We start from the raw sequence: 25,349 nt of genomic DNA on the forward strand, positions 1-25,349 counted from the left end.
ATGGCTACTGGATTTTAAGGAATATCATTTATTTCTATCTTTTAACAACGTCCCCACTGTCAAATATTTTAAAAGTCAAAAATTGTGCACATGCAACAGAAAGCTTCTTTTTGAGTATTCAGATTTACTCTTCTCAGAAACAAAGTAATATAATAATGTTGCAATGGTGCTATCTATCTCTAAAGGTAATAATGGTGGCCTGCTTTCATTTATGATAAAAGTATAAAGATAATCATCTCTTTTATAATGATGAGAAATTACACATGCAGTGGGAAATTGTTTTACTCACCACGAGGCTTTGAAACTCTACACAAAATCAACCTTGATTATGCTACCACCAACTGAGGTACTTCTATACACAGCACAGGGATGGCTGTACAAACACATTCATCCACTCATCTAAGTAAAATATTCTCTCACCAATCTCTATCTGCTTATGGTTTACATTTAAATCAGAAGAGTTGCTGATGGTGCATAGAGAGAGACATTATTGCTACCTCAGCCCCAAATGTGCTACGTTCCTAAAAAAGATGAGGGTGAAACAAATGTTTCTGGAAAATTTGTAGATAGTTGTTCTGTTTTTCACAAGATAGGCGGATGCTTTGGGATTTGTAGTTCTGGAACACAGAGAAAGATTTGGGCTACTAAAGGAGTTATAGGTATCAAAAGCAAAAGGTGATAGTTGATATTATTTAAATGAATGAGATCTCCCAGAAAAGTATGTAGAATGAGAAAAGATGGCCAAAGAGGAGGTCAGAGAATGCCAAGGTAGAATTAGTGAGAGGGTGGCTACAAAGAATTTAGTCTCTTGGGAGCCAATGGGGAGGAAAGTTTCAATTAAAAGAAAGTGTTCAAAACCATCGTGTTGCAAAGTGGTAATAAATGAAAAAGGAATTTGAGGGGGGCTGGCGGTCTAGAGTATTAAGTAGCAGGGAGCTACTTCTCTATGCCTCTGGTCTCCTCCAGGCGGGGTTTTGCCTAGGCTTGCTGGCCTGCTGGCTCCACCCCTTACCCCATGGAGATGGAATGATGGGTGAGCCCAGGACAGAAACTTTACTTCTGGTTGGGAGCCATCCTGCCTGTAAAGCAGCTTGCTGGTCTCCTCTATAGCCTATTTAAGGGTGAACCTGTTGAGGGGGTGGCCATGGTTGTTGGGAGAGACCTGCAACTGCACAGGAAGCCCATTGTTACTGCTCAGCAGCTTTATCAATATTAAAGCTGATGGTCTGCCTTCCTTCAGCTTATCACTTAATTCGCCTTGAATGTGTGTAGGGAGGAGTCCCTTCAAACACCAGAAAGGAACTTTTTGGTATTATTGATACAGTAGTTTTAACCAGAGCCGCTTTCTGCAAATTACAGCCAGCAAACCAAATCCAGTCTGTACCAAAGGAAGTCTTCACATTTTTAAAGAGTTTAAAACAACAACAACAAAAAATAAATCAGAATACATCCCAGAGACATATGTGGTCAGCAAAGCCCAAAATATCACCTGGCTCTGTACAGAAAAAGTTGCTAACCCTTGAACTAGAGTAGAGAGGGGTAGCTAGGTTGTAGTTGGATGAAGAATCAGTGGTTTATAAAGAGATACAAAAGTAATCAGAATCTTAACCGTAAACAGAAGGAGAATGTAGGGAGTAGTTGGGGGAAAATGCAAAGCTGAATGAGTTTTTGTTATTGTTGTTTTGTTTAACAGGAAGGACAGAGTCATTAAAGAGGGAAAATCTGGAGCACTGACTTAGAGGCTTGGGAAAGATCAAAAACTAAACTGGAGTGATTAAGTTTAGAAAGCATTAATGACAGTCCTCTGTGACTTGAGAAAAACAGCTGAAGAAGACTGAAAATACATAGGTTTAGGTTTTATGCTGGGAATTTATTGGAGTTAATGCCTGAGTTTCCTTTTAAAGAGAGCTGAATGCAATGGTGTGTTAGGTGGCTTGAGAAGAGTCATGACAGTTCGAAAAGTTCAAAATGTTTGATGGATTTCTGGCCAAAGTTTAAAGATACAGCAATATATTTAAAACACACACATACAAAGCAAACAGTAAGTTGTACTGAGTTGGGTGGCTAATGAATGTTCTACCTTTTTTCCTTTTAATGTTCTATAAAATGGTAATAAATAGTTAGAATTAAACATAGTAAAATTAGAACTCCTTAGAACAAGTTGACAATGACGATAATAACCAAAGAAGCACTGCTCTCATCACTCATTATTGTATGAGATTAGTCAGGTGTATTCTTATTTCAGCACTGATAACTTTATTCAACTGATAATAGTACTGATGAGAGAATCACTCAAGAATAAGCAGCATGTTTTATGTTAATTTTCTTTCTGATCTTAAGGTGCTCCAAAATGACAATACTTTGAATGTACGTGACAAAAGCTCTTATTTTTATATTTTGAAAGAATGAATAGAAATGAGAGGTTCTAACTCAAGTTCAACTTTGTGACTTAGTCATGAACATTCTGCCATTCTACATTACTATGCATCTGATAGCCTCAATATGTTTTGAATATTTTATTTTGCATAATGGACTCTTGGGACAGCTCTTGTTAAAAATCTCATTTATAAATATGAAAAAAATATGAAGCTTTTTAACCACTAATGAATATATACAAGGTTGTAGTATAATCACAGCTCTTTATGGTAACTAATATTATGTTAGTTTTTGTTATTTGTACTGGTAGCAATAATTTTACATTTTTTCTGGTCAGTGCTTACAGCATGGCCTAATTTATAGTCAATTATGTTGAATATTGTGGTGACTGACAATATTTTATGTAGTATGTAAATAAGAGAAAATTCACTATGCTGTGAGGTACAGATATACTGTAATCTGTTTTATGTTTATAAAAATCTAAATGGAATAATGACTAAGCCAGGCCAGCTTTACTAATTCTTGTAATGTTGGTTCCTAGAAGCTTTCTGTATTCTTTCTTCCTGTTTTAATTTCATTTTATTGGCTAGTACAGAAAAGGTCAGCCGTTATCTTTCTGGCTCTATTAACAATCAGTAGAAGATAAAAGCAAGACAGAACTTTTAAGTCTATGCTTATTTTTGCCATTTGACTATACCTGTGGGCCTTTTGTCAAAATGGCTATGTTTTTCTAAACAGCCTATATCCATTGTAATGCAAAGAACTCACCTGTTCTTGATTATAACTTATGTGATACGTATGACTACTCTTAAATCTCTATTTTAATAGCATTTTTGTAGAACACATATATTATGAGAAGAAATGGTTCTGTGATTAAGTAAGTTTAGGAAATACATGGGTAAAATAAATAAGGTTCTATGCTATGAGACTTAACTGAGACTTTAGTAAGGTTTGGGGAATGTCATACTTGTTCTTACAAACTTATTTGATCATGGAGGCTCTCTTTCATCTCACAGGACCAATGTTCCTCAGAACATACTTTTCGAAATGCCAAACTGCTAATTCTAAAATGTGCTATCGTTTTGACAATAATTCTAACATTTATATTGTTTGCTGTAATTATGATTTCATAGCACTAAAGAATTGTGTTTTATGTATACATATAAAACCTAAGTTTTTTTTTTTTTTTTTTTTGCGGTACGCAGGCCTCTCACTGTTGTGGCCTCTCCCGTTGCGGAGCACAGGCTCCGGACAAGCAGGCTCAGTGGCCATGGCTCACGGGCCCAGCCGCTCCGCGGCACGTGGGATCCCCCCGGACCAGGGCATGAACCCGTGTCCCCTGCATCGGCAGGCGGACTGTCAACCACTGCGCCACCAGGGAAGCCCCAAACCTAACTATTTTAAACACTTAAAATGTCAAACTTAGCCTAATATAAAATGCCATTATTGTTTTTAGAAACAATTTTTTATTAAGGTATAGTGAATTTACAGTGTTGTGTTAGTTTCAGATGTAGACAAAGTGATTCATACACACACACACACACACACACACACACACATATTTTTTCTTTTTCAGGCAAAATGCTGTTATTCTTGACACTTTTCCCCTGACTCTTAGAGTTCAATATATCACTGATTTGTTGCTCGTACTCTCCTGTAGCTTTTTAGCCTCTCTCTCTGCTCTGCCACTGTAACTGCTGCAAACCAGACTCCCAACAGTTTCCATACGGGCTCTTTCAACAGACCCCCAGTTCCACTCATCCCCACAAGTCCTTACCATGGCTAGTGATTTTTCTAACACATAATAAGTCTTATAATGTTTCTTTTCTCTTCCTAGAACAGTTCTGATACACAGTATATTCTCCATAAAGGTCTGTTGGATGATTAAATAAACTATGCTTGCCAAGACCATGATACTATAAAATGGTGTTCCACAGTCAGCACATAACACAAACATTTCACTTGGTTGAAATTACCCCATAAATTGACTTGAATCCAAGACAATCAAGATATACCCTCTCCTGCTTCTGCCGCTCCTGGTGCTGCTTGTGTGCTCGTTCCGTGCGGACCTGGTACCTCTTTTGTGAAGTGGCAGCTGAAGAGACTCCGGTGCTCGCCATGGCCAACGAAAAGCCCAAGGAAGGAGTCAAGACTGAGAACAACGATCATATTAATTTGAAGGTGGAGGGGCAGGATGGTTCTGTGGTGCAGTTTAAGAGTAAGAGGCATATGCCACTTAGTAAACTAATGAAAGCCTACTGTGAACACAGGGTTTGTCAATGAGGCAGATCAGATTCTGATTTGATGGGCAGCAATCAGTGAAGCAGACACATCTGCAGAGGTGCCTGAGGTGGTTTTATATTCAAAATTACCAGTTTTTAGAAAGAATTTTTCATGGTTGGAAATGGAGGATGAAGATACAATTGATGTGTTCTGGCAGCAGACAGGAGGTGTCTACTAAAAAGTGAACCTGCTACTTTACTCCAGAATTCTGTTCCTCTAGACCAAGAAGACATTCTAAATTAGAAAACCACAATTAGGTTCCACCACATCCTGACCACTCCAGTATAGTTTTCTCCACTCTTTGATTTTCCCCACCCCCATTCCTCTATTGTACCTAAAGTAACTGATATATGTGTACAAGCATATTGCATTTTTTTAAACTAAATGGCCAATGGTATGTTTTGATTGACATCAAATGGAGTTGGGATGGAGAAAAATACTGGTTCTGTGAAAATACCCCCTTTTCTCCATTAGTGGCATGCTCATTCAGTTCTTATCTTTATATTCCAGTAAGTTATTTTGCTCTCACTGTTTTTTTTTTTTTAAAGAAAAAGAACATAAAAATGCTTGCATACCTTCCCTGATTGGAGAATTTTAATGTTTTTCACTTATTTGTCATTAAGTAGGGATAAATTACTCTAAAATAAATAAATCCTAGATAGTTTTCCCTTCAAGTCAAGCATCTTTCTGTTTAAATAAACTTCCTGTTTAAAATGGGGGAAAAAAAAGATATACCCTCCCAATAAATCCATGTAAGCCTATGTTTTTTTTTTCTTTCTGGGATTGAAATCTTTGCTGTTTCTCTGATTACCAGGAATCACTGTTGCTTTATATTTAGAGACACTATTATGTGTAAGATATGTATCTTTAAACATTGGAAATATATTTAATCATAAGATTTTTACAATCTGAGAGCCAGTCACATGGGACACTGAGTTCCACTGAGGGAATGGCAAACTCATACCTACCATTTCACAGTAGCAAATCCTTGCTAACATTTTATCAGTCTGTAGTATACCCTCACTGAGGGAGCGAAATCACCCACGCAGTTTAATTTTGTATTATTTTCCTTGTTCCCTCTTTTCCTGGTTTTTTTTTTTTTAAATCCTCTTTTGGATGAATTTGTATGGTTTGATTTGTACAAATAAAATATGCCCATGCTGGAACTATACTGTGTATACTTGTGTTACTCTTGAACTACGATGTGGTGATACAACAGACAGATGTGGTTATCTCTAGGAAAATCAGCGGATGAGACTGAAATTAAATGTTAAGGCTGCTAGTGCAATAAAAAGGACTTCCCACCTATGGTTTGATTATGTGTGTGGGATGGAGGAAGAGGACTGAAGAAGAACTGAGATACCTTCCCACTGAAGGTAGGAAGAACAGAAGAATCTCAAATCATTTACATTGTACATTGAAGAGGTCCTTCTTAAATGTCCAGAGACTTTATATTATATACACTGCAGCCTTAAGCTACTCACAACTTCAAATCTCTCTTTTCACTTGTGGAATGTATAATTTATTATCAAATATGCTCTATAATGAAAATTATTATATAATGTATAAATTTTTCTCTGCAAGCAAGTTAGGTACTTTCAAAAGTGATGAATTCTTGCAGGTCACAAAAGAGCAATATGGTATATTAAATAGATGATTTACTAGATGTCGCCTGTGACTCCTTCAGGTTGAAAGAACTGCTGTACTTTACAAAAGTGCTGGTCCACTTCTAGTAAATTACCTATGCTCTGATATAGCCCAATTGAATATCCCAAATCATAAATCCTGGTATAGAATGTGTCTGAAAGCTGTATCTCTCATGGAGGTCTTTTTTTTTAAGAGAAGGACTTATGATAACCCTCTGTGATATGAATTTATAATGCAGACAGCTGTTATTCTCAGTATAGACTTTAAGATTAAAATTACTATTGCTTTTTTCTCTTTGTTCAAAACCTTCATCTTAGCAAAAATACCTAACTATTCAGCCATTCATTTCATGTGCCTCTTCATGTTTCCTATATAAGTAAACAAACTTCATTTTGTATATCTGCCTTAGATAATAAACCTCCTATAAGGCTATTTTATCATAATGGTGATAAATATTACTTTAAATTATAAACTATTACTCTAAGTCACATTTATTTTACTCTTCATTTTCCTCTGCACTTTGACACATTCAAATTATGTATCTGGAAAACTAAGAATAATATTGCTAAGGGTAATAAAAAATATTGCTAAGGATAATAATAAAACTAAGGATAATATTGCTAAGGATAATAAAAAATATTGTTAAGGATAATAAGCAATAATAATATTGCTAAAAATAATAATAAAAATATTGCTAAGGATAATATTGCTAAGGATAATAATATTAATTATAATAAATAGAGTTTTCTATTGTTTCATCTGTTCACTGAAAAGAAAAAGAGCAAAAATCAGTCTTCATAACTTGTGAATTAATTTTGTGTTCTAATTCCGCACTCCTGTTTAACACTAAAAAAAAAATCCATCTTAACGTTATAATCAGTGGTTTATAAACCATTTTAATGACTCAGTAAGTCAACTTAGTACAATATGAACTTCTATATCTTGTCACCTCACCTCACTAATTGCCTAGACTCATTCATCTGCTTTTGCTGGCTAGGAAAACATTACCTTCACCCTTCAGTGCTCTATGAGCTGTGTTCTCCATCACAGAGTACGTTCTTTGAAAAAGAAGAGTTCATTCTGTGACAAAGGTCTATGAATAGATATGTTCCTTTGATAGATCTCCCATGTTACCATATACAAATTCTACTAAAACTAATGGTCTCATGGGTGTTGGTAGTTCATCTATGATACCTACGTCACTAATTTTTAACCTCATTTTCAAGATTGAGATAAAATTTACATACCATAAAATTCACCCTTTCAAAGTGTACAATTGAGTATCTTTTTAGCATATTCACAAAGCTGTGTAACCAACCCCACTATCTAATTTGAGAATATTTCTGTCATCCCCAAAGAATTCCTATAGTAATTAGCAGTCACTCCCCATCTGCTCCACTCCCAAGACCCTACAAATTACTAATCAATATTTGTAGGAAACTGTGTATGAGAAGGCAAGTTCTTAAAATGATTTTAATCAAATTATTAGTGCATTTTTAAAACTACAATCCCTTTTCATTGCTTACTTTATTTCTCTGTCATTGATTGTTAGTGATAGCTGTCTTTTATTATTAAAAAATTACTTAAGACAGCTAACATATTAGTATAAAGTAAATTTAGAGAGAAAAAAAGAAACTTGTAACAATTTTTTAACTCCTACCTCATCTTCTCACAAACGCTGCTTTCTCAGGAAAGTTTTTTCCCTGTCTCTGGACTAGCTCAGAAGCCCCCATCATACAGCATTCCATCAATTAGTTTCAGGACATTGATTACAACTTGTAATTATATATGTATTTGTATGGCTCTTTGATTAAGGTCTGTTTCTATCTCTTGACTCCATGATCAATTAAGTCAAAGTTTCCGTGTCTTTTTTGCACACTGTTTATAACTCTGGAGCCTAGTGTAGTGTTTGTGTATATAATGGACTTCTAATACATATACACCATAAATATTAGGAAGAATAAAATATACATTAGATTAATATCTTGCTGTTGACTAAATGCACAGCATGTAAAACTCATAGATTTTTCAAACCCTTTGCTCAGGGTAGCACAACAAATGCAATACAAAACCCAAAGCTTTGGAATCAGAAAGGTGTAGTTTTGAATTCCAGCTTCACTATTTACTGACTGAGTAGCCTCTCTTACCGAAGAGAAGAAAATTCAAACTGGAAATGAAACAGGAGGTGTCTGTTCCATCTGGCATACGATGTGGTCTTAGATGAAATGAATTAAGAAACTCTCCTGACCTACTCCAGCATCTCTTGGAGGCAATATTATGAGGCTTTCATAAACGCCTTAGGAAGATAAACTAACCTCATCAATCCCGGAAGGAATACAAAACTTAGAGAAAGGGCAGGAGGAACTTTCCTGGAGTTTCTACCAAAACTTTTCCCTTGAGAGAGACAGGGATGCCTTTTTTTTTTTTTTTTTTGTGCTATGCGGGCCTCTCACTGTTGTGGCCTCTCCCATTGCGGAGCACAGGCTCCAGACGCGCAGGCTCAGCGGCCATGGCTACTGGCCCAGCCACTCTGCGGCATGTAGGACCTTCCCGGACCGGGGCACGAACCCGTGTCCGCTGCATCGGCAGGTGGACTCTCAACCACTGCGCCACCAGGGAAGCCCTCTCTGGATTCTTTATCCTTTAGAAGTCAGGGGGAAACAAGAGCTAACAGTACTAGTGAAAGGGAGCAGAAATCCTCTCATCTTCCCCCTTTTCTTATAATTCAGGGGTTTCTTTCCCTTGTTCCATAAATTTGGATAGAGAAAGATATCTATATTTTCATTAGACCCTAACTAATTTTTTATAATTTTAGCATTTCCTTTAATTTCAAATGTAAGTAACAAATTACATTAGCATTAGAAGTAAATGGGACTTTGTTGCCAAATCACATATTTTTTTAATATTATATATAATTGTTGCAGATACCTCAAAATATTGTTTATGCTCATCACTACTAAAAATTATAGTAGGTACTAGAGTCTTGCTGCTGGAACTTCTAATTTAAGGCATTAATTAAGAAGTGCATATATTATTACATCAAAAATGTTTTTTCAATTATAGATTTTATGTACTTTGAAAACTATATTTCAATATTATTGGTTTTTCTTTCAAGCCTACATGATTTATTTTACTTTGTACATTTAAAAAGATGTTTCTAAGGTCCATAGGCTTCATCAGAGTACACACACACACACACACACACACACACACACACACACACGAAAGGAACCTCTACTATTCTAATTAGATTCCTCCCAAACCACCTGTCCTTGTGATTTTCTATCTACTCTTTTTCTTAAGGAAGATTGGTTCAGAGACCGTTGTTTTGACCTAAGAAGATCTGGAAAATATTAGTTGCATTGGAGGACCCTTTCTTTTCTGCTCTTTTGTCTCCTTTCCTAATAGGACTGATAAATTCTTCCCAGCATCAGAAAGGTCCTAAAACTCAGGTTTGGAACTTTGGGAGAAACACCTAGTCTTAGAGTTGACTTATACTTGAAGTTATTTAGAACCATAGCCTAAATATGGTTCAGATTTACTCACTAACTCTCCCATGTGGCTCAATCTAACTCACTCAATGTGTTTTGGGGTTAGGAACCAACTTCCCTGTTGCTCAGAGAGCTCTATTTTGTCACCTTTTATGTATATATCTCCCTCAAGAATCTTGGAATGAATGGTTCACTGGTTAAAGTATAAGTATAAAATGAAATTTTCTGTTTTTAATAAAGGGAAGGGAAGCAGTAATCTCCCTCTCCCCTCTTTTACAGTGTCTCTTTTAAAACACAGTAGACCAATCTTTTCATTTTACAGTCAAGGCTTCCAGCCGTCTGACCTTTGAAACTATAAACACATACTTCTGAAATTAACTCAGAGTTCTTACAAGGTATACTCACAAGGTATGCAAGAGAAAAGGTATACCAATTTGTCTCTCAAGGAGATAAAAGAAGTGTTATTTGTTCTTTCTTTACTGTATACATTTGTGTGAGATTCTGTCTGGTCTTTATGGTATCTTTCACAGACTGCCTGCAATGTGAATTGTATTCCAGATATGTTTATTCAATTAAAAAATTGCTTCCTTTATCTTCTAGGTTTTGTGGAATGAACTTTGTTAGCAGACTTTTTGTTTCCCCAGTAGAAGAAAAGATTTGGCTATCTTTAGGTCTTTTGTCCTATTACCTTAATACAATTTGAATCTCACCATGACTTCTAATGGTTACTGTTACACGCTTTGCTTTCTTCATCTGTAAGGAGAGAATTGCTGGGTTGATTCAACTTTCTGTATAAATTTTTTTTCTTATTTTTCTGCAAAAACTGGCAATACATTAGGAAGGCATATTTGACGTCTGACTTAAATATAGACTAGATGGTAGTGGAGAAGGGGGGCATCTTAGTATGATGAGAGGCCATGCGACTACCCCTCTGGAGACATGGTGTAGTGACTGAGATGCCAAAAGCACGGAAAATAAAAATGGTTTAAATATGAGCTCCAAGTCTGTGGTCACAAGAAAATATGCTCTGAATTATAGGTATTGATTTGCAATTGAACTGCTTGTCACATGGGCAACTCTATATATGGTATGCTCCAGAATCCAAACCGGCAGGGATTTATTAATAACAATGTTAATGATTCTCTAAAGGAGCATGCAGGAGGCCAACTGGAATGATAATGTATGTAAGAGTGCCTGAAAACTAGCAGGTGCTCGATAACATCAGCTTCCCTTCCCGTTTCCTTTCGTATACGTTTCCTCCATTCACATGAAAACGAAGTGTGCTTTGGTTTTATCCCAATACTACCTTAACTTTTTTCAACACAGAATGTATTACACTTCTTTGTAGAACACGGTTCTGACAAGTAATTTGTGTATTATGTCTGTGAACAAAATTCCTATGTGTAGCTGATTAAAGGTGGATATTTGATGATACTTTAAAACAATTTAACTCTAGGCCTTTTTTCATGAATCTTTCATCTACATGCTTTAGTTATATCACATACTTAAATGAAATCAAATGCTAAATGGCTTAGTGTATGAGACTAGATAATCTCTATATGCATTTATAATGGAATGGGGTCTAGACTCGTTTCACATCTCAAAAAAATCTTGTAAACCTCAAGGATATTTGAAATAAGGAATTAGCCCAAGGCAAATTATGCCATTTAAACAGAAGATCTGGAATAAAAGTTCAATTATTTAATTCTTCATAAAAATATGATTTAATTAAAAGTAGGTCATATGAGGTTACTAATGAGAGATAACTCTAAAGTTGGAAAGCTACTATCACAAAATGAACTTTTGCTTTGTTTCAAAACTTTCTCTTCAGTTGCTAGGGTAAGAGAGCTCTCCTTTTAAAAGCTTTCATCATTTCACATGCAGTTGGAAGTTGAATAAACAGTGGTGTCAGATGACTACTGGATGTCTAAGTTTAACATAGTTGTGTTCATGCACTTTGATCAGTCGTACAGGTCATTGGCGATTCAGTTAATTTTTTTTCCAGAATCCAGGATTTATGTTAACATGAGCAAAACAAAGGTATTAAAAATAATGTTGCAGATTTAAAAGAGAACTGAGTTAATGACTATATCTATTAAGGCATGTGTATTCTGTGCAGAGCTATATTTCAAATGAAATGCAAAAATCCATTTCAGGTGAACACTTCTATATCAGTTATTGGTAGGAATTTACCTTTTCTTAATTCTCATACCTAGCCTAAAGGAAGATTACAGAAATAAGTGGAGAATCCAAAATCTCACACTTATTCCTGGTGCCATGTATTCATTCATGAAGCATTTAAACAACTAGTATGTTGGTTAAGAGCCAGGCACTCTTAGGCTCTAGAGATATAAAAAGATCAATAGAAGGTCATTTGTAGAATTGCCCAGCCTACCTTTAGGGCAGTGATTAAGAGCATGGACTCCTAAACAAGACTGCTAGGCAAGTATGACTCTGAGCAACTACCTGAATCTCTCTTTGTCTTGGCTTCCTCATGTGTAAAATGAGAATTTTAGTAGTCCCTAATTCTTGGGGTTGTGGTGAGATATAAAATAATATGTATATAAAACTTCAAACTATGTTCAATACAGATAAGCTATTATCTCCTCCCCATGCACACTTTGCCTATTGAGCTGCTTGAAATTCTACCAACATTCTTGTTTACTCTTGCTTCTACATTTTTATATATGCTGAACCCTAGGTGTGAAGTATAACATCTCCTCATGCCTTGTGTCTCACCTGGTTCCTTCTTAATTATACTTTTAAGACTCAGTTCATGTATCACTTTCATAAGGAAGACTTCCCTGATCTCTCTTTGTAACTGGGTCAGAGGCACCTCCATGCTGCTCTTACGATACTCTACTTTTATTTCTAGCAATGTACCTTATCTGTCTGTATCTCATCAGATGGTAAACTCTCCAGGGGGGAAGGACTATATTGAATTCATGTCTTTATCCCTAATAGTTAGTACAGAACCAGGTATATAGATACACCTAAACACCTGAGAAAAAAGGAATGAATGATACTCTCTCTTTAGAATAATTGGCAAACTACTGATTCTTTAACAGTCCAAATACGTTTATTCTTAGGGTCTTATCATTATAATTATATATTATTTGGGTGCTCACTGTAGGCTACAGCAGTAGAAAAGATCGAGAACATTGCATTGGTCCAGTTACAGAATAAAAAATCATGGCAATGTACAGCATGGTGAATATAGTTAATACTACTGTATTGCATACATAAAAGTTGCCAAGAGAATAGATCTTAAAAGTCCTCATCACAAGAAAAAAAAATTGTATATACATATGGTGACAAATATTAACTAGACGTACTGTGGTGATCATTTTATGATACGTATAAATATCAAACCATTATTTGTATACCTGAAACTAGTTTAATGTTAGATGTCAATTATGCCTCAATCAATCAATCAACAAAATTATTGCATTGGTACTGTGGTCAGTATCCCCAAATTTAATGATTTACGTATCAGAGATATCTTTACCCAGGATATACTGTTTCAATTTCAATTTTAGATACATTGATTTCATCCTGGGAGTTTTGGGGAGTCAGGAGAAAGTAAATAGAAATGGCTTTTCTACTAAAAAGACAAGTGATCATATGCCTACAAGAAGTGAAAAAGCTAGCCAGCTAGAGAGCTGGGGAAAAAGCTTTAGGCAGAAAGGACAAGGAGTGCAAAAGCCCTGAGGCAGAAGTGTGATGAGTGCTTTGAAGAACCATCCAGGAGGCCAGTGTGGCTCAAAGAATGAAGTAAAAAGGGAAAATATTTAGGAAGGTCAGGTTGTATATAGGTAGATTAAGTAGAGCTTTATATTATATGATCTTTGGCATTTATTCAGATTTAGGAAGCACTGATAGATTTTGAGTAAATATGTGATATAATGTGATGTATGGTTTAAAGATTACTTTTCTGTGTTCAGAAGAGACTGCATGGGGAAACAAGAAAATGAGAGAAACTAGTTAGGAGAGAGGTTAAGAGGTAAGAGATGACTGGTGCCCTAGATCAGGGTAGAGATGTATTTATATAAACAAATGGAATACCGTTAGGTGAAATAAATCAAGTAATGAATATTAAGGGGAAATATGGATTCTGTCACCATTTGTGTTTTAATACATTTACCTAATATTGAATCAGATCATGGATAAGAATGCTATATGACTTCTCTTTTAATCTAGTATGTCTATAGATAAAATATCTCAGGGTTTCAACAGATATGAAAAGTATGAAAAATAAGAAGAGAAGAAATTATTTTCCAAACACATTTTTTTTATCACAAAGTGAATTGCAGGTACAGATATCCTGTTCTGCCATCATTTAATAAATGTGACATTCTCATGAGATCAACTGCAGGATTTCTCGACATTGAGAAGGACCCACCACAGGATGCTATCATTCTGGATCTACTTGTGACAAATATAATCTCGCAGTGTCCAACATAAGCTCTTAAAAGTATTTTCTTCAGATTTAAAATGTACACTTAATCCTGAACCATGATAAAAATCTATCTTCTGATGGCATTAAGGATCACAGTCTAATAGCTAACTCCCTACTCATGTACTCTGCAACAAAGGCTACCAGTCAGTCAAAATTTCCTGCTCCCATTATCAGAGACTTTTATCAGGATTCCTTCTATAGGGTAAGACTTAGCATAAAAAGCAGCAAAGACTGGCAACCTAATTCTCAAACATTGATGAAATTACAAATAGAGGCATAAGCAAATTAATACATGACAAAGGCAATTACTAGAATAACCAAAAATAATATAACTGAAACACTGAAGAGAGGAGCTGCGGATGTGACATAACTATTTATCTTTTATATCAGGGAATCAGTAGATATTGTCTAATATTGGTAAATCAAGGAACAGAGCTTCATGTTATGCAGAGTCACAGAGAGGGCCATCAGAGAAAATAGAAATTATTAAAAAACTCAGCTGAGGAATAGGAGAATAGAGAGGGATAGGGCAGATGAACATTGGTTTATATTGCTTTAAATGGTACGCTTCTCTGTATTCTTTTCTTAGTTATCATATGCACATTTTACTTTGATTAAAAAATACAAAATTTACCTTAAAAGGAATTTATGCTTATAAAGAACAAACCCTTCTAGCTCTATTGCACATGATTTATGCACTAATTTTGACTTTTAAAGTATTAATTTATTAAATCTGAAAGTCAGTGAGTCCTGTATATTTTGGATTTCTGTATAATCACCATGAGGGAAAACAAATAGATGCATATGAACCTGATCAAGAAACTAAAATGTATTAAGCTCTCCTTAGTGTGTGACAGTAACAGACACAGGACTAAACACTTTAAATAAGTTATTTAAAATAATTCTCCCAACAAACTTGCAAATTACACAATATTATCTCACGCTTAGATATGCAAAATAAATACATTGAACAAGGTCACATAGTTGACCCAGGCTTTTTCCTTGTCTTAAAATCACTGTTTAGAGTTAAGTATATCTAGTTCTAAAAAATGGGCTTTCCTTTTTTCTCTGCTATACTAGAAATGATCAGTTATGGTCATATGTTTATAATGAATGTACCTTAAATTAAAGCATTCATTAAATAACTTCTGATTTTTTCTTTCTTTTTTTTTTTTTTTTTTTTTTTTTGCGGTACACAGGCTTCTCACCGCTGTGGCCTCTCCTGTTGCGGAGCACAGACTGCGGACGCGCAGGCTCAGTGGCCATGGCTCACGAGCCCAGCCGCTCCGCGGCATGTGGGATCTCCCCAGACCAGGGCACGAACCCGTGTCCCCTGCATCGGCAGGTGGACTCTCAACCACTGCGCCACCAGGGAATCCCAACTTCTGATTTTTATATCTTGGCATTATGACTAAAAGTCTGATGATAACCGTTGTAAGTGATGGTAAAAAATATTCTCTTTTAAGAAATTTTAAAATATCAACTCCTGTGCTATTTTTAGGAATGAGTGAATGTGTATTCATATAATAACATTAATAAATTAGATTTAATTAATATTGAAATGACAAAAATGTACTAGTTCAACTAAAACATAACATACAATGCAAAGTGCAATGCATGTTTTCCAGTGATATGCTTCTTTTAGAACATTGTGTTAAAAATCACATGTATTAACATGCCAGTATTTGCTGGGAACTTTACTAGGCCCTCTGCATGTATTGTGATTAATAGCTTAATCTTCACAATAATCTATTGAGTTAATAACTATTAATTTAAAGATTTGAAAGGCTTTAAAGATTTAAAAATCAAGGCTCAGCTTGCTTCAGGTTATAGATACAGTAAGAGGACATGAACTCAGGTCTGCTCTTCCCTCCAAATTGTCTGTAGATACTACTGTTCAACCAACATGAAATATACTTAACTGGGCTATAATTGACCCATGAAACATTGGAAATATTGGAAAGACATAGGATTATCTTAGGCGAGCATATTATTTGTGAATGCAATATATTTTGGAGCTCCTGCCTTTCCCACCTAAGTCACTGAAGTCTACCTAGTTAATTATTTATTCCAGTGATTAACATTTAGCTTCTTGATCTGTAGTTTTCTGTATTCTTTGATTTTTTCCCCATCAGATTTTTGATTATTTCTTGTCTGGCTCCTGGAAATTTTCTATGGTTTCTTAATGATTACTGACAGTAAATTGTGAAAAGTGTTTTTCTAAGTTTAGTATGCTTTTCTGCCTATAAACAGATTTCTCCTTTGTATGGCTCTAAATTCTAAGATAATAAATCACTCTTTCTCTTACATTTCCTATAAACTTCCATGTCATCAATTATTTTTTTCTCTTTGTCAGGATTAAATCCAAAGTAATTATTTCTCTTTTTATTCCCTTTAACTTCTGATGGATGAAATCGTTAATTCAAGTCAAGAATTAACCAATTGTTCTGATATTAACAGAATGACCATTTAGTAGCTACCTATCTTTTCTTAATTTCTTATAACAACATTTTGAAGCAAAGATTTCAATTATCCATGTTTTACAAATGAGAGACGATATGCTTAGAGAGGTCAAATGACTTGTGTAACTCAGAAATCACACACATATAATTCAAATGGGTGAATACATTATATAACTAAGAAAAATTACCATGTGTATTAGTCCCCAAAAATCCAAACTTTTAATCATCAGATCAGAGTTGCTGGTTTTTCCTGTTCCACTGAAATTCACAGTAATACATACACTTTATATCATTGCAAACATATACATACACACCTACATGCACACACACTCAAATATGGGTATATATTTATTTACTGCACTTTATTTATCTCTGTATATATAACTGAAAACAGTTCCAGAAAACAATATCCTTACTACGTTCTTTGAATTATAATGTTTTTGTCTTTATCTTTTATTTTATTTTATTCAATTTTATATCAATTATAAAAATGCTAGTCACAATCCAGTGAATTGATTTTATGACTCACTGGTGGTGACCCATAGTTTGGAAAATCTGCCCTGAATGGTATCATTCCCATGTCAATTTTGTACAATGCGTTAGGATCATTCAACTGACTAGAGAGTCTGTGGTAACTTCCCATGGTGATATCATTGTTTCTCCTTACTAAACTGTATTTTGCACTGTATCGCTATCTTCAATAATAAAGTTATAAAAGAAAGACAAATTTCATACGATATCACTTATACGTGGAATCTTTAAAAAGGGTAAAATGAACTTATCTCAAAACAGAAATAGAGTCACAGAAAACAAACTTATGGTTACCAGGGGGTAAGGGGGGAGGGATAAATTGGGAGAATGGGATTGACATATACTCACTACTATATATAAAATAGTTAACTAATAAGGACCTACTATATAGCACAGGGAACTCTACTCAGTACTCTGTAATGGCCTATATGGGAAAAGAATCTAAAAAAGAGTGGACATATGTATATGTGTAACTGATTCACTAGCAACAGTGAGACTACCAATAAGATGATAGTGCTTATTAGCAAAGTTGATTGCAATGGGATATAAATTAAAAAGACATAAATGAAAAGCCATTTGAGGATTCAATACAATTGTTAAATGTCACATGACTTTTAGATTTGTCAAAATCCTTAATTTTGATATACTGCACATTTCAGCTTCAAAATGAAAACAAAAAACAAAAACTTGGTTTTCTAACCAAAAAAAAAAAGAGTTATGTATAAGTATGTGATTTTTGAACAGGCAGTATTAGGCTTTTACTAGTAAAACTGTTTTATTTAGTTATAATACCCATCTCCAAGAGCTTGAAGTTAAAATTACCAGGGTCTGCAACTGAGTTGTATGTAACTTTCCTTGAGAATGACTTGTTTTTCATTAAAATAATTTTTAAACCACTCTGTGTTCCACTTCTGTGTAACACTCTGATATGGGTTTTTGGAAAGGCCACACGAAACCAGCTTTATGAAATGGTGGATTGGCCCTTATTTTGGAAAATCCTCCAGTTATTTATCAAGAAATATATATCCATGAATTTCTGAACCATCACCATTAAGACCTGCTTCATTGTTAACTGGGGACTCCCACAGTTTCCCTTCTTTTGTCCACTAGGTCATCTGTTCAAAACCATTCTGAAAGGGCTGTTCATTTACTGTGGCTAACTGCTTAGCAAATTCCATATCCCAAGTGAAGGTGATGTTTCTGTTTCAGGTGCCTCTTTTAACTGCCTTAATCTCAAAGATATTAAGTCTCTTCTTGAATATATTTTTCCTAAGATTTTTTTCTAAGATAAGTGATCTTCTCCTGGTTATGATCATTGTCAGATCCTTCAGCACGCTGAAACTGATGTACTGGTCTTTTAGTAACTCTAGCTGTAGTAGATCTGGCAACGTTCATATCTGATATTATGTTACTGAAACTAATTTTAGGTATTTCTCCATCTTTTTGTGCCCTTGGGTCTTCCTTATGCTGCTGGAGCTGCCTGAGTAGCTCCAATTTGGTCATTGTTTTTAGACAACCTATTCTTAGGAAAAATGTCTATTTTTCTATATTCCTATTTCAGATAAAGATTTATCACTGATTTTTGATAATATTTGTTATTGCATTTATCTACTTTTGTTGAAATGTCAGTTTCAGTGTGTCTGTTCCTCATTTACTCAGTCAGTATTTCCTGAGTACCTGAAGTTTCAGGTACTCCTTTAAATCCTGAGGGCACACAAATGAACAGAAGAGGTAATATCCCTGCTCTCAGAGAGCTGGCATAGTATAATGTGCACATTGTTTTAGAGACACCTGGGAATATGAGCACTTTTTCAAAACCATTTCTTTACAGAATCCAATTTTAAAATCCTTGATAAAATCTCTGCATTGCCTATACCACACTTGTAGACTGTGTTTTAAATAGTTGATTTTTTAAAAAAAACAGAAGCAGGTTTAAACATTTCTTGATTCTTTCTAATAATAAAAACTCAGCCAAAAAGTATTTTCTTACCATGACAACTTGGTAAGGCTCTATTCCATCCAGGTCTTCCATCATCTCCTATGATACAGGTGAGTGTTGAATAACCTTGAAGAACATAGCCAGCATCACAGTAATAGGTGACTGTTGACCCTAATTTATAATCCATTCCAAGTCTGGTGCCATTCATTATGTTGCCTGGATCAAAGCAGGACTCTCGGAGTTTTGCTGTAAAACAATGTTGATATAAAATTAATTACTTTAAAATACAATAATCTATGAAACTTTTAATATTTCTTCATTTCTACCTCTAGATAAACAGAAAGCACCAACACCCTTTCTGCCTCTGTTTGAGGGCTCAAAGTACAAAGTAGTCCTTAACCATATCTGACGTTTTGCTAATTCACATTGATTAGTAAAAGATAAAATTCTTCATTGGTCTTTTCATTAAAATCAGTATCTAATATTTATGGTCAAACAGGGTTTTGTGGTTTATTATAAATTATGTGCTATAATCCATGCATAAGTATTTTAAATCAATTATTTTGGAAAAGAACTTATTTCTTTATTTAATATTTCATTATTTAAAAGATCTTCCCCCCAAATGATGTACACTCATTCCATGTGACTGAACATAGATACAGTACTACTGCCTATGTTGATCTCAGTTCATCACTAGGAAGAAAGTAAAAGCCCCTATGTCTCTGCCCTGATACCATTTCTCTTAACCTACCTCATTCCCCACATTTCTGTCAGAGGTCTGCCCATTAAAACAGAGTAACAAAATCTTTATAATATCCAAACCATGATCTTTTTGGACAGAGAGTCTATGTCAAAGCCAATAACTTTCAAAGCTAATAGTAACAGACAAATTGAAAAGTAAAGTCCATTCACAACAAAGAACTGTTTTCTGTGGACCCAGGTAGTAAACTAGAGAGACTGAGAGAATATTTTGAAAATATGTAGAGAAACAGATTAGTTCATCCATTCTGGTAAATAAGTAGTAGAACACTGTGTTGTTAACAGATCTGGGTAACACCTTAATATTTCCATTTTATTATTATTATAGATTACTTAAGAAATAAGAGAGATGAGCAATGTAAGGGACATGGCAAATTCAAGATAACAAATGTGATTTTCTACATTAGAATTTATATTAATGGGAATTCAGGAGGTGGGTGTACCTTTGGATAGGACTCGTGGAATCACTGGAATTTAAGTCAACAATATCTTGGTGTTCAGCTATTACAGAAATCATATTGTTATAATATATCAAAATCTGATTTATTTTAACAGAAAAAATATTTTTATTCCATTCATTAAAGTTTGCAGAGTTCCAAGTGCTTCAACATTTATAGGAAATGATGAGAAATTTATGCTTTAGGAAAAAATACTTCAATAGACTTCTCTGAATTCAACTAAAGAGGAAGCGGTGGGGGACTCTCCTGGTGGCACAGTGGTTGAGAATCCGCCTGCCAATGCAGGGGACATGGGTTCGAGCTCTGTCCGGGAAGATCCCACATGCCGCGGAGCAACTAAGCCCGTGCGCCATAACTGCTGAGACTGTGCTCTACAGCCCACGAGCCACAACTACTGAAGCCCTGGCACCTAGAGCCGGTGCTCCGCAACAGGAGAAGCCACCATAATGAGAAGCACGCGCACCGCAGTGAAGAGTAGCCCCTGCTCGCCACAACTAGAGAAAGCTCGTGTGCAGCAACGAAGACCCAACGCAGCCAAAAAAGAAGAGGAAATGGTGGAAACAAACTTTTACATGATTTTAATATTTAGAATACCGGAGGAATGGAAAAGGTCCACTTTTTTTCCTTCCTTCCTTCTTTCCAACAAATAGTTAAGAGTCCATTATCCAACTAACACCAGAAATACAGCAGTGGACAATGAAAAAATATTCTAGCCCTCATGGCTTTTACAGTCTATAAAGAAAATAACTAAATAAATACTTGTGATTGTGATGTGTGCTGCATAAGAAGAAGCATTCAGAACCTTCCTGAAGAACTGACATCTAACCTGAGCACTGAAGGGTAATGAGCAGACTAGGTGAAAGGGAGATGAGAGACATGAAGGGGGAAGTTGTACTAGAGCTTGTTAAGTCCAATAAACCTGATTTCTGAGCTTCACTCCAAAACTAAATAACTTGATCTCCCAAAGGCATGTACAAGCATGCATACACACACCAGCACAAGAAATTTGTATTTCATATATCATATTCAGATTTCAATAAAAAATTGCTCCCCAGTCCAAGGAATTATATTTCTTCCCAGATAAAATATGCATATGATACTATTTTAAGGAAAGAACCAGTAGGCTCTTTGGTCACTAAGAATGAGGATTTGGTGTTGCAGAGGTTGGTTTGTTTAATTTTTAGGAATAAAACCTGACATTGATCCTTTTCTTAAATAAGCAGGAAAACACAATGTAATTTTTAGGCAGAACAGCAACCTAACATTTACAGCTGTCCTTCATGAAACTGAACTAAATTCCTTGAGAGAAAAGGATTGAAATTACTATTTAAAAGGATTAATCTCTTTGACAAGTCTAACTGCCTAACATTCATCTTTTGAAAAGTTTGCTTTTTTACTTCTTTAAAGTTTTCCCCAAATTTTCAGTGACATATCAGTGAATCTGTAATATGATACAAACCTCCTACTTTTGGAGGAAAGGGAAACATGGTTGACAAATTAAAAATATTGATTCTGTAACAATTTTATATTGCTAGCCTCATTTTGATAGTATTCATTTATCTCATTATTATGTTTACATACTGCTTTAAATCCTTGAATTTAAAGGATTAGCTTTCTATAAATAGCTTTCTATGAATAATACTGCCCTTGTTTATTTCCCTGTATGCCACAGCAATTACATCTGGAAATTTTGAGAACATCTGGAGAATCCTCATATAAAGGGCTAAGAAGCAGATGGAAAGATGATTTTAGTTTTAGAAAAAAAATGTGAGGCAGACAAGTTGATAGTATTTTAATGAATAATTAATTTAATAAAATAATTTACTTTATGAATAATTCATTTTATGAATCATTAAAATTTATGAATAATAGTAATTTGCCTACTGAATAGATCCCAGGTAAAAGAGCCCCTTGCTTTATATTCTCCAAATAAAGCATATTAGATGATGTCTGCTGGAAGACAGAAGTGATCATAAGCAATAGAGCTTATATCTTAGCTATAGATTTGTTTTTCATTTTTACAAAAAAAATATTTTTCAGAATTTCTTCCACATGAAATTAAAGTATTGTAAATGCTTATTTTAATGAAAAAGTTTGACATTAGAACGCTGAAAAATGTGTCTCGAAGAAGATCCAATTGGAAAAATTAAAGTTTTACTATGTTCTTGTTTTCATTTTATTAATAAAGGTTAAACTCCCTTCAAGCTGTGTATGCATTGTAGTCCCCTCATATGATCATAATAAGTCCCGAGAGGCTCTCTCTATTGGCAGATCCATAGTTCACAGAGGGCCAGATTTCCCAAGGTGCTTTTTGAAAATAAATATAAACCACACATGTATCTCTTTTATTTTGGAAAACATTGCTAAAACGTAAATTAAACAATTGGTGCAGAACACCTCAGGGTAAAGCTGAAATGTAATAGGTTGCTCTGTGAAAAGATGTATCTTACCTTAAAGTCATATGTTAATTTAGAAAGTAACTCATGATACGTTAAGGTTCGTGGAGAAGGTGGCTAACTTATGCCATATATAAACAACCATTGTTAAGTCTGCCACTGCAGATTTTTGGTGCATATAAATTGACATCCCCTATCAGCTAAAACACCAGCTGCCAGGAGGTCCCTTTCAGTAGCACAAGACTGTATATATTCTCTCTCCTTCATGTAAATAATATATTTTGTTAAAATAATATAGATATCACTACTATGAGTCACATTTATTAAATATTATAATTAGAATTATTTAAAACATACTTGACATCATTTAAAATAGCCTTAATACAAAAACAATGCAAAAGAGAGCATTGTTTAAAATAAAATACGTATCCAAGTATGAATTTCTTAATATTGTATCTCATTGAAATTACCTTAAGATAAATGGAGACAAGACTGATTTAAACTCTTTGGGGACATTGCTTTCAAGTTAGCAAAACATCTCCCCTTACCTTCAAACGTCTACTTCTTTGCTCCAGTTTACTACTGTCTACAACACTGGAGCATATCCACCATTTGCTTTATGTAAATGTAAAATGGTATTCCTTCTAGAATCCATGTTAGCAAGCCTGTGTATTTGTGATGTTTGACTATAGCATTTGTTCACTGTTCAAATGCTTTGCACAACTACTATGTATTTGCAAACAAACAGAAATAAGATTCAGTCTATCTTCAAGAGGGAGATGAATAGATAGGTATGAACACAAGCAATGGCAACTATACTCTGGTGTGAGCTCTAATAGAGGTAGGTGCTGGACCTATGGCTTTTTAAATAAAGACCTACTAATACCATTATTTAGAGCAAGTCAGGACTTAAAAGCTTTACTTTTTCAGTGCTAACAGAAATCAACAGAGTCAAAGTATATAACATGAATTACAAATGACAGAGGAATAGTTCTTACTATCCAGGACATCCAGTTATACGTCAATTCATTTTGGGGGTGCACATTTTATCTTGAAAATTCGGACATGTTTGTTTGCCTATGGCAGAAATAAACATCAAGACTACTTTATTAGCTTTAAGGAACTAGACTATTAAAGAGATAACAGTTTTTAAGAAATAGGGAGGTTGATAGGAAAAGACAGATCCTGGAGACCCTGAAGTGGGGGATGGAATTTCCCTACAGATGAGAATTTTGAGGGCCAGTCCAGAAAATTAATTAGGTTGGATTTGGAGAGTATCATAAACTCAGCACTAACTTTGTAAAGAAATACCATCTGGAGTACAAAAATAAGACCTCATGAAATTGTGTGTAAGTGGGCACTGGTGTAGTAGCTGAGGATGGTGGGGAGTAGTTGTAGGGTCCAAGGAGAAGAATTATAGTTCATGGAATGCTTATGTATTTCTCTCTGCCTGTACTCTTATATTTTTATTTGCCTTTACTCTTATTGGAAGTAATAATTTATGTCATTTTATGCAATTCATTTTAACAATCTGATTCTCAATTTTGTCATTTGTAAAATAGGGATAGCAATACTTATCTCATAATGCTATTAGTTAACATTTTTTTGTATTTATAAGTGTGTCTGCTAAAGGGAAAGACAGATACTATATTGAAAGAGTTAATCATTGTAACTAGAATAAAGTATCACATAATGAGTAATAAATATTGTCCTATTTAAAAAAAATTGCATTGGTGTCCCTTTTCCTATGGCAGCATAAATCTTAACCTTTTGGAAATAATGGGACATGGAAATTGATCAAGACAGGAAACAGGAAGGGAAATACATTCAGCTGAGATATGGCAAGTAGGTTTTATCTCAAGTGCTAAATTACATGGATTTAGTAATGGCTACCTGGAATGTAGAGAAAGGATTGTGAAGTCAAGTTCAGTTTCCATGACAAAGAATGCTGTAACACATTAGCACAATCTGCCCTGAGTATGGTAGAATTTGTGGCATTCTTCCTGTGTCTGTTATCCTATGGATCTCTGGAAATGTTTTATTAAATACCAATTCAAAATAGAACCTAGCTTTACTGACTTGCTTACAGTTTCCTTCTCTCTTTCTCTCTTTTTCTCCCTCTCCCTCTCCCATTCTCCCTCTCTCCCTCCCTTCCTCCCTTCCTTCCTTCCTCCCTCCCTCCCTCCCTCCCTCCCTCCCTCCCTCCCTCCCTTCCTTCCTTCCTTCCTTCCTTCCTTCCTAAACAGGTCTTGTTTATAAGCCTATCACCTTGCAGATATAAGCAGCTACTCCTAAAGAGTCAAGTTCTCATTTGTAAAATGCAGGACATGAATGTGTCTCTAAGGTTTCTTACATTTCAATAATGTTATGATTCTAATTATGTCTTGACTTAAAATAGAAAACACCTCTTTAAGCAACTCAAAATCGATCAGTTAAATAATTATCAAACAATTACAATGTGTAGGCATTATTCTAAGGCACTCATTGTATAGTGGTAAATAAACCGAGTTCTTGCTCTTAAGAAGCTTGTATTTTAGTATATATGTAG

General features: G+C 34.9%; 1 protein-coding gene and 2 pseudogenes across 2 annotated transcripts in view; 1 reads left to right on the forward strand and 2 right to left on the reverse strand.

Annotated features, from left to right (window-relative positions):
- Positions 1–25,349, reverse strand: part of CSMD3 (CUB and Sushi multiple domains 3) — a 1,079,985-nt gene that overhangs the window by 247,789 nt on the left and 806,847 nt on the right. For both annotated transcript variants that reach the window (XM_030875636.2, XM_030875634.2), the window contains one exon: positions 19,240–19,434. In XM_030875636.2, coding sequence (XP_030731496.1) covers positions 19,240–19,434 — 195 coding nt within the window. The remainder of the gene's footprint in view (positions 1–19,239; positions 19,435–25,349) is intronic.
- LOC115863171 (small ubiquitin-related modifier 2-like) lies at positions 4,401–4,901 on the forward strand (annotated as a pseudogene).
- Positions 18,068–18,752, reverse strand: LOC132593801 (small ribosomal subunit protein mS31 pseudogene; annotated as a pseudogene).

This window comes from Globicephala melas, chromosome 17, assembly GCF_963455315.2.
Source record: "Globicephala melas chromosome 17, mGloMel1.2, whole genome shotgun sequence".
Lineage (NCBI taxonomy): Eukaryota > Metazoa > Chordata > Mammalia > Artiodactyla > Delphinidae > Globicephala > Globicephala melas.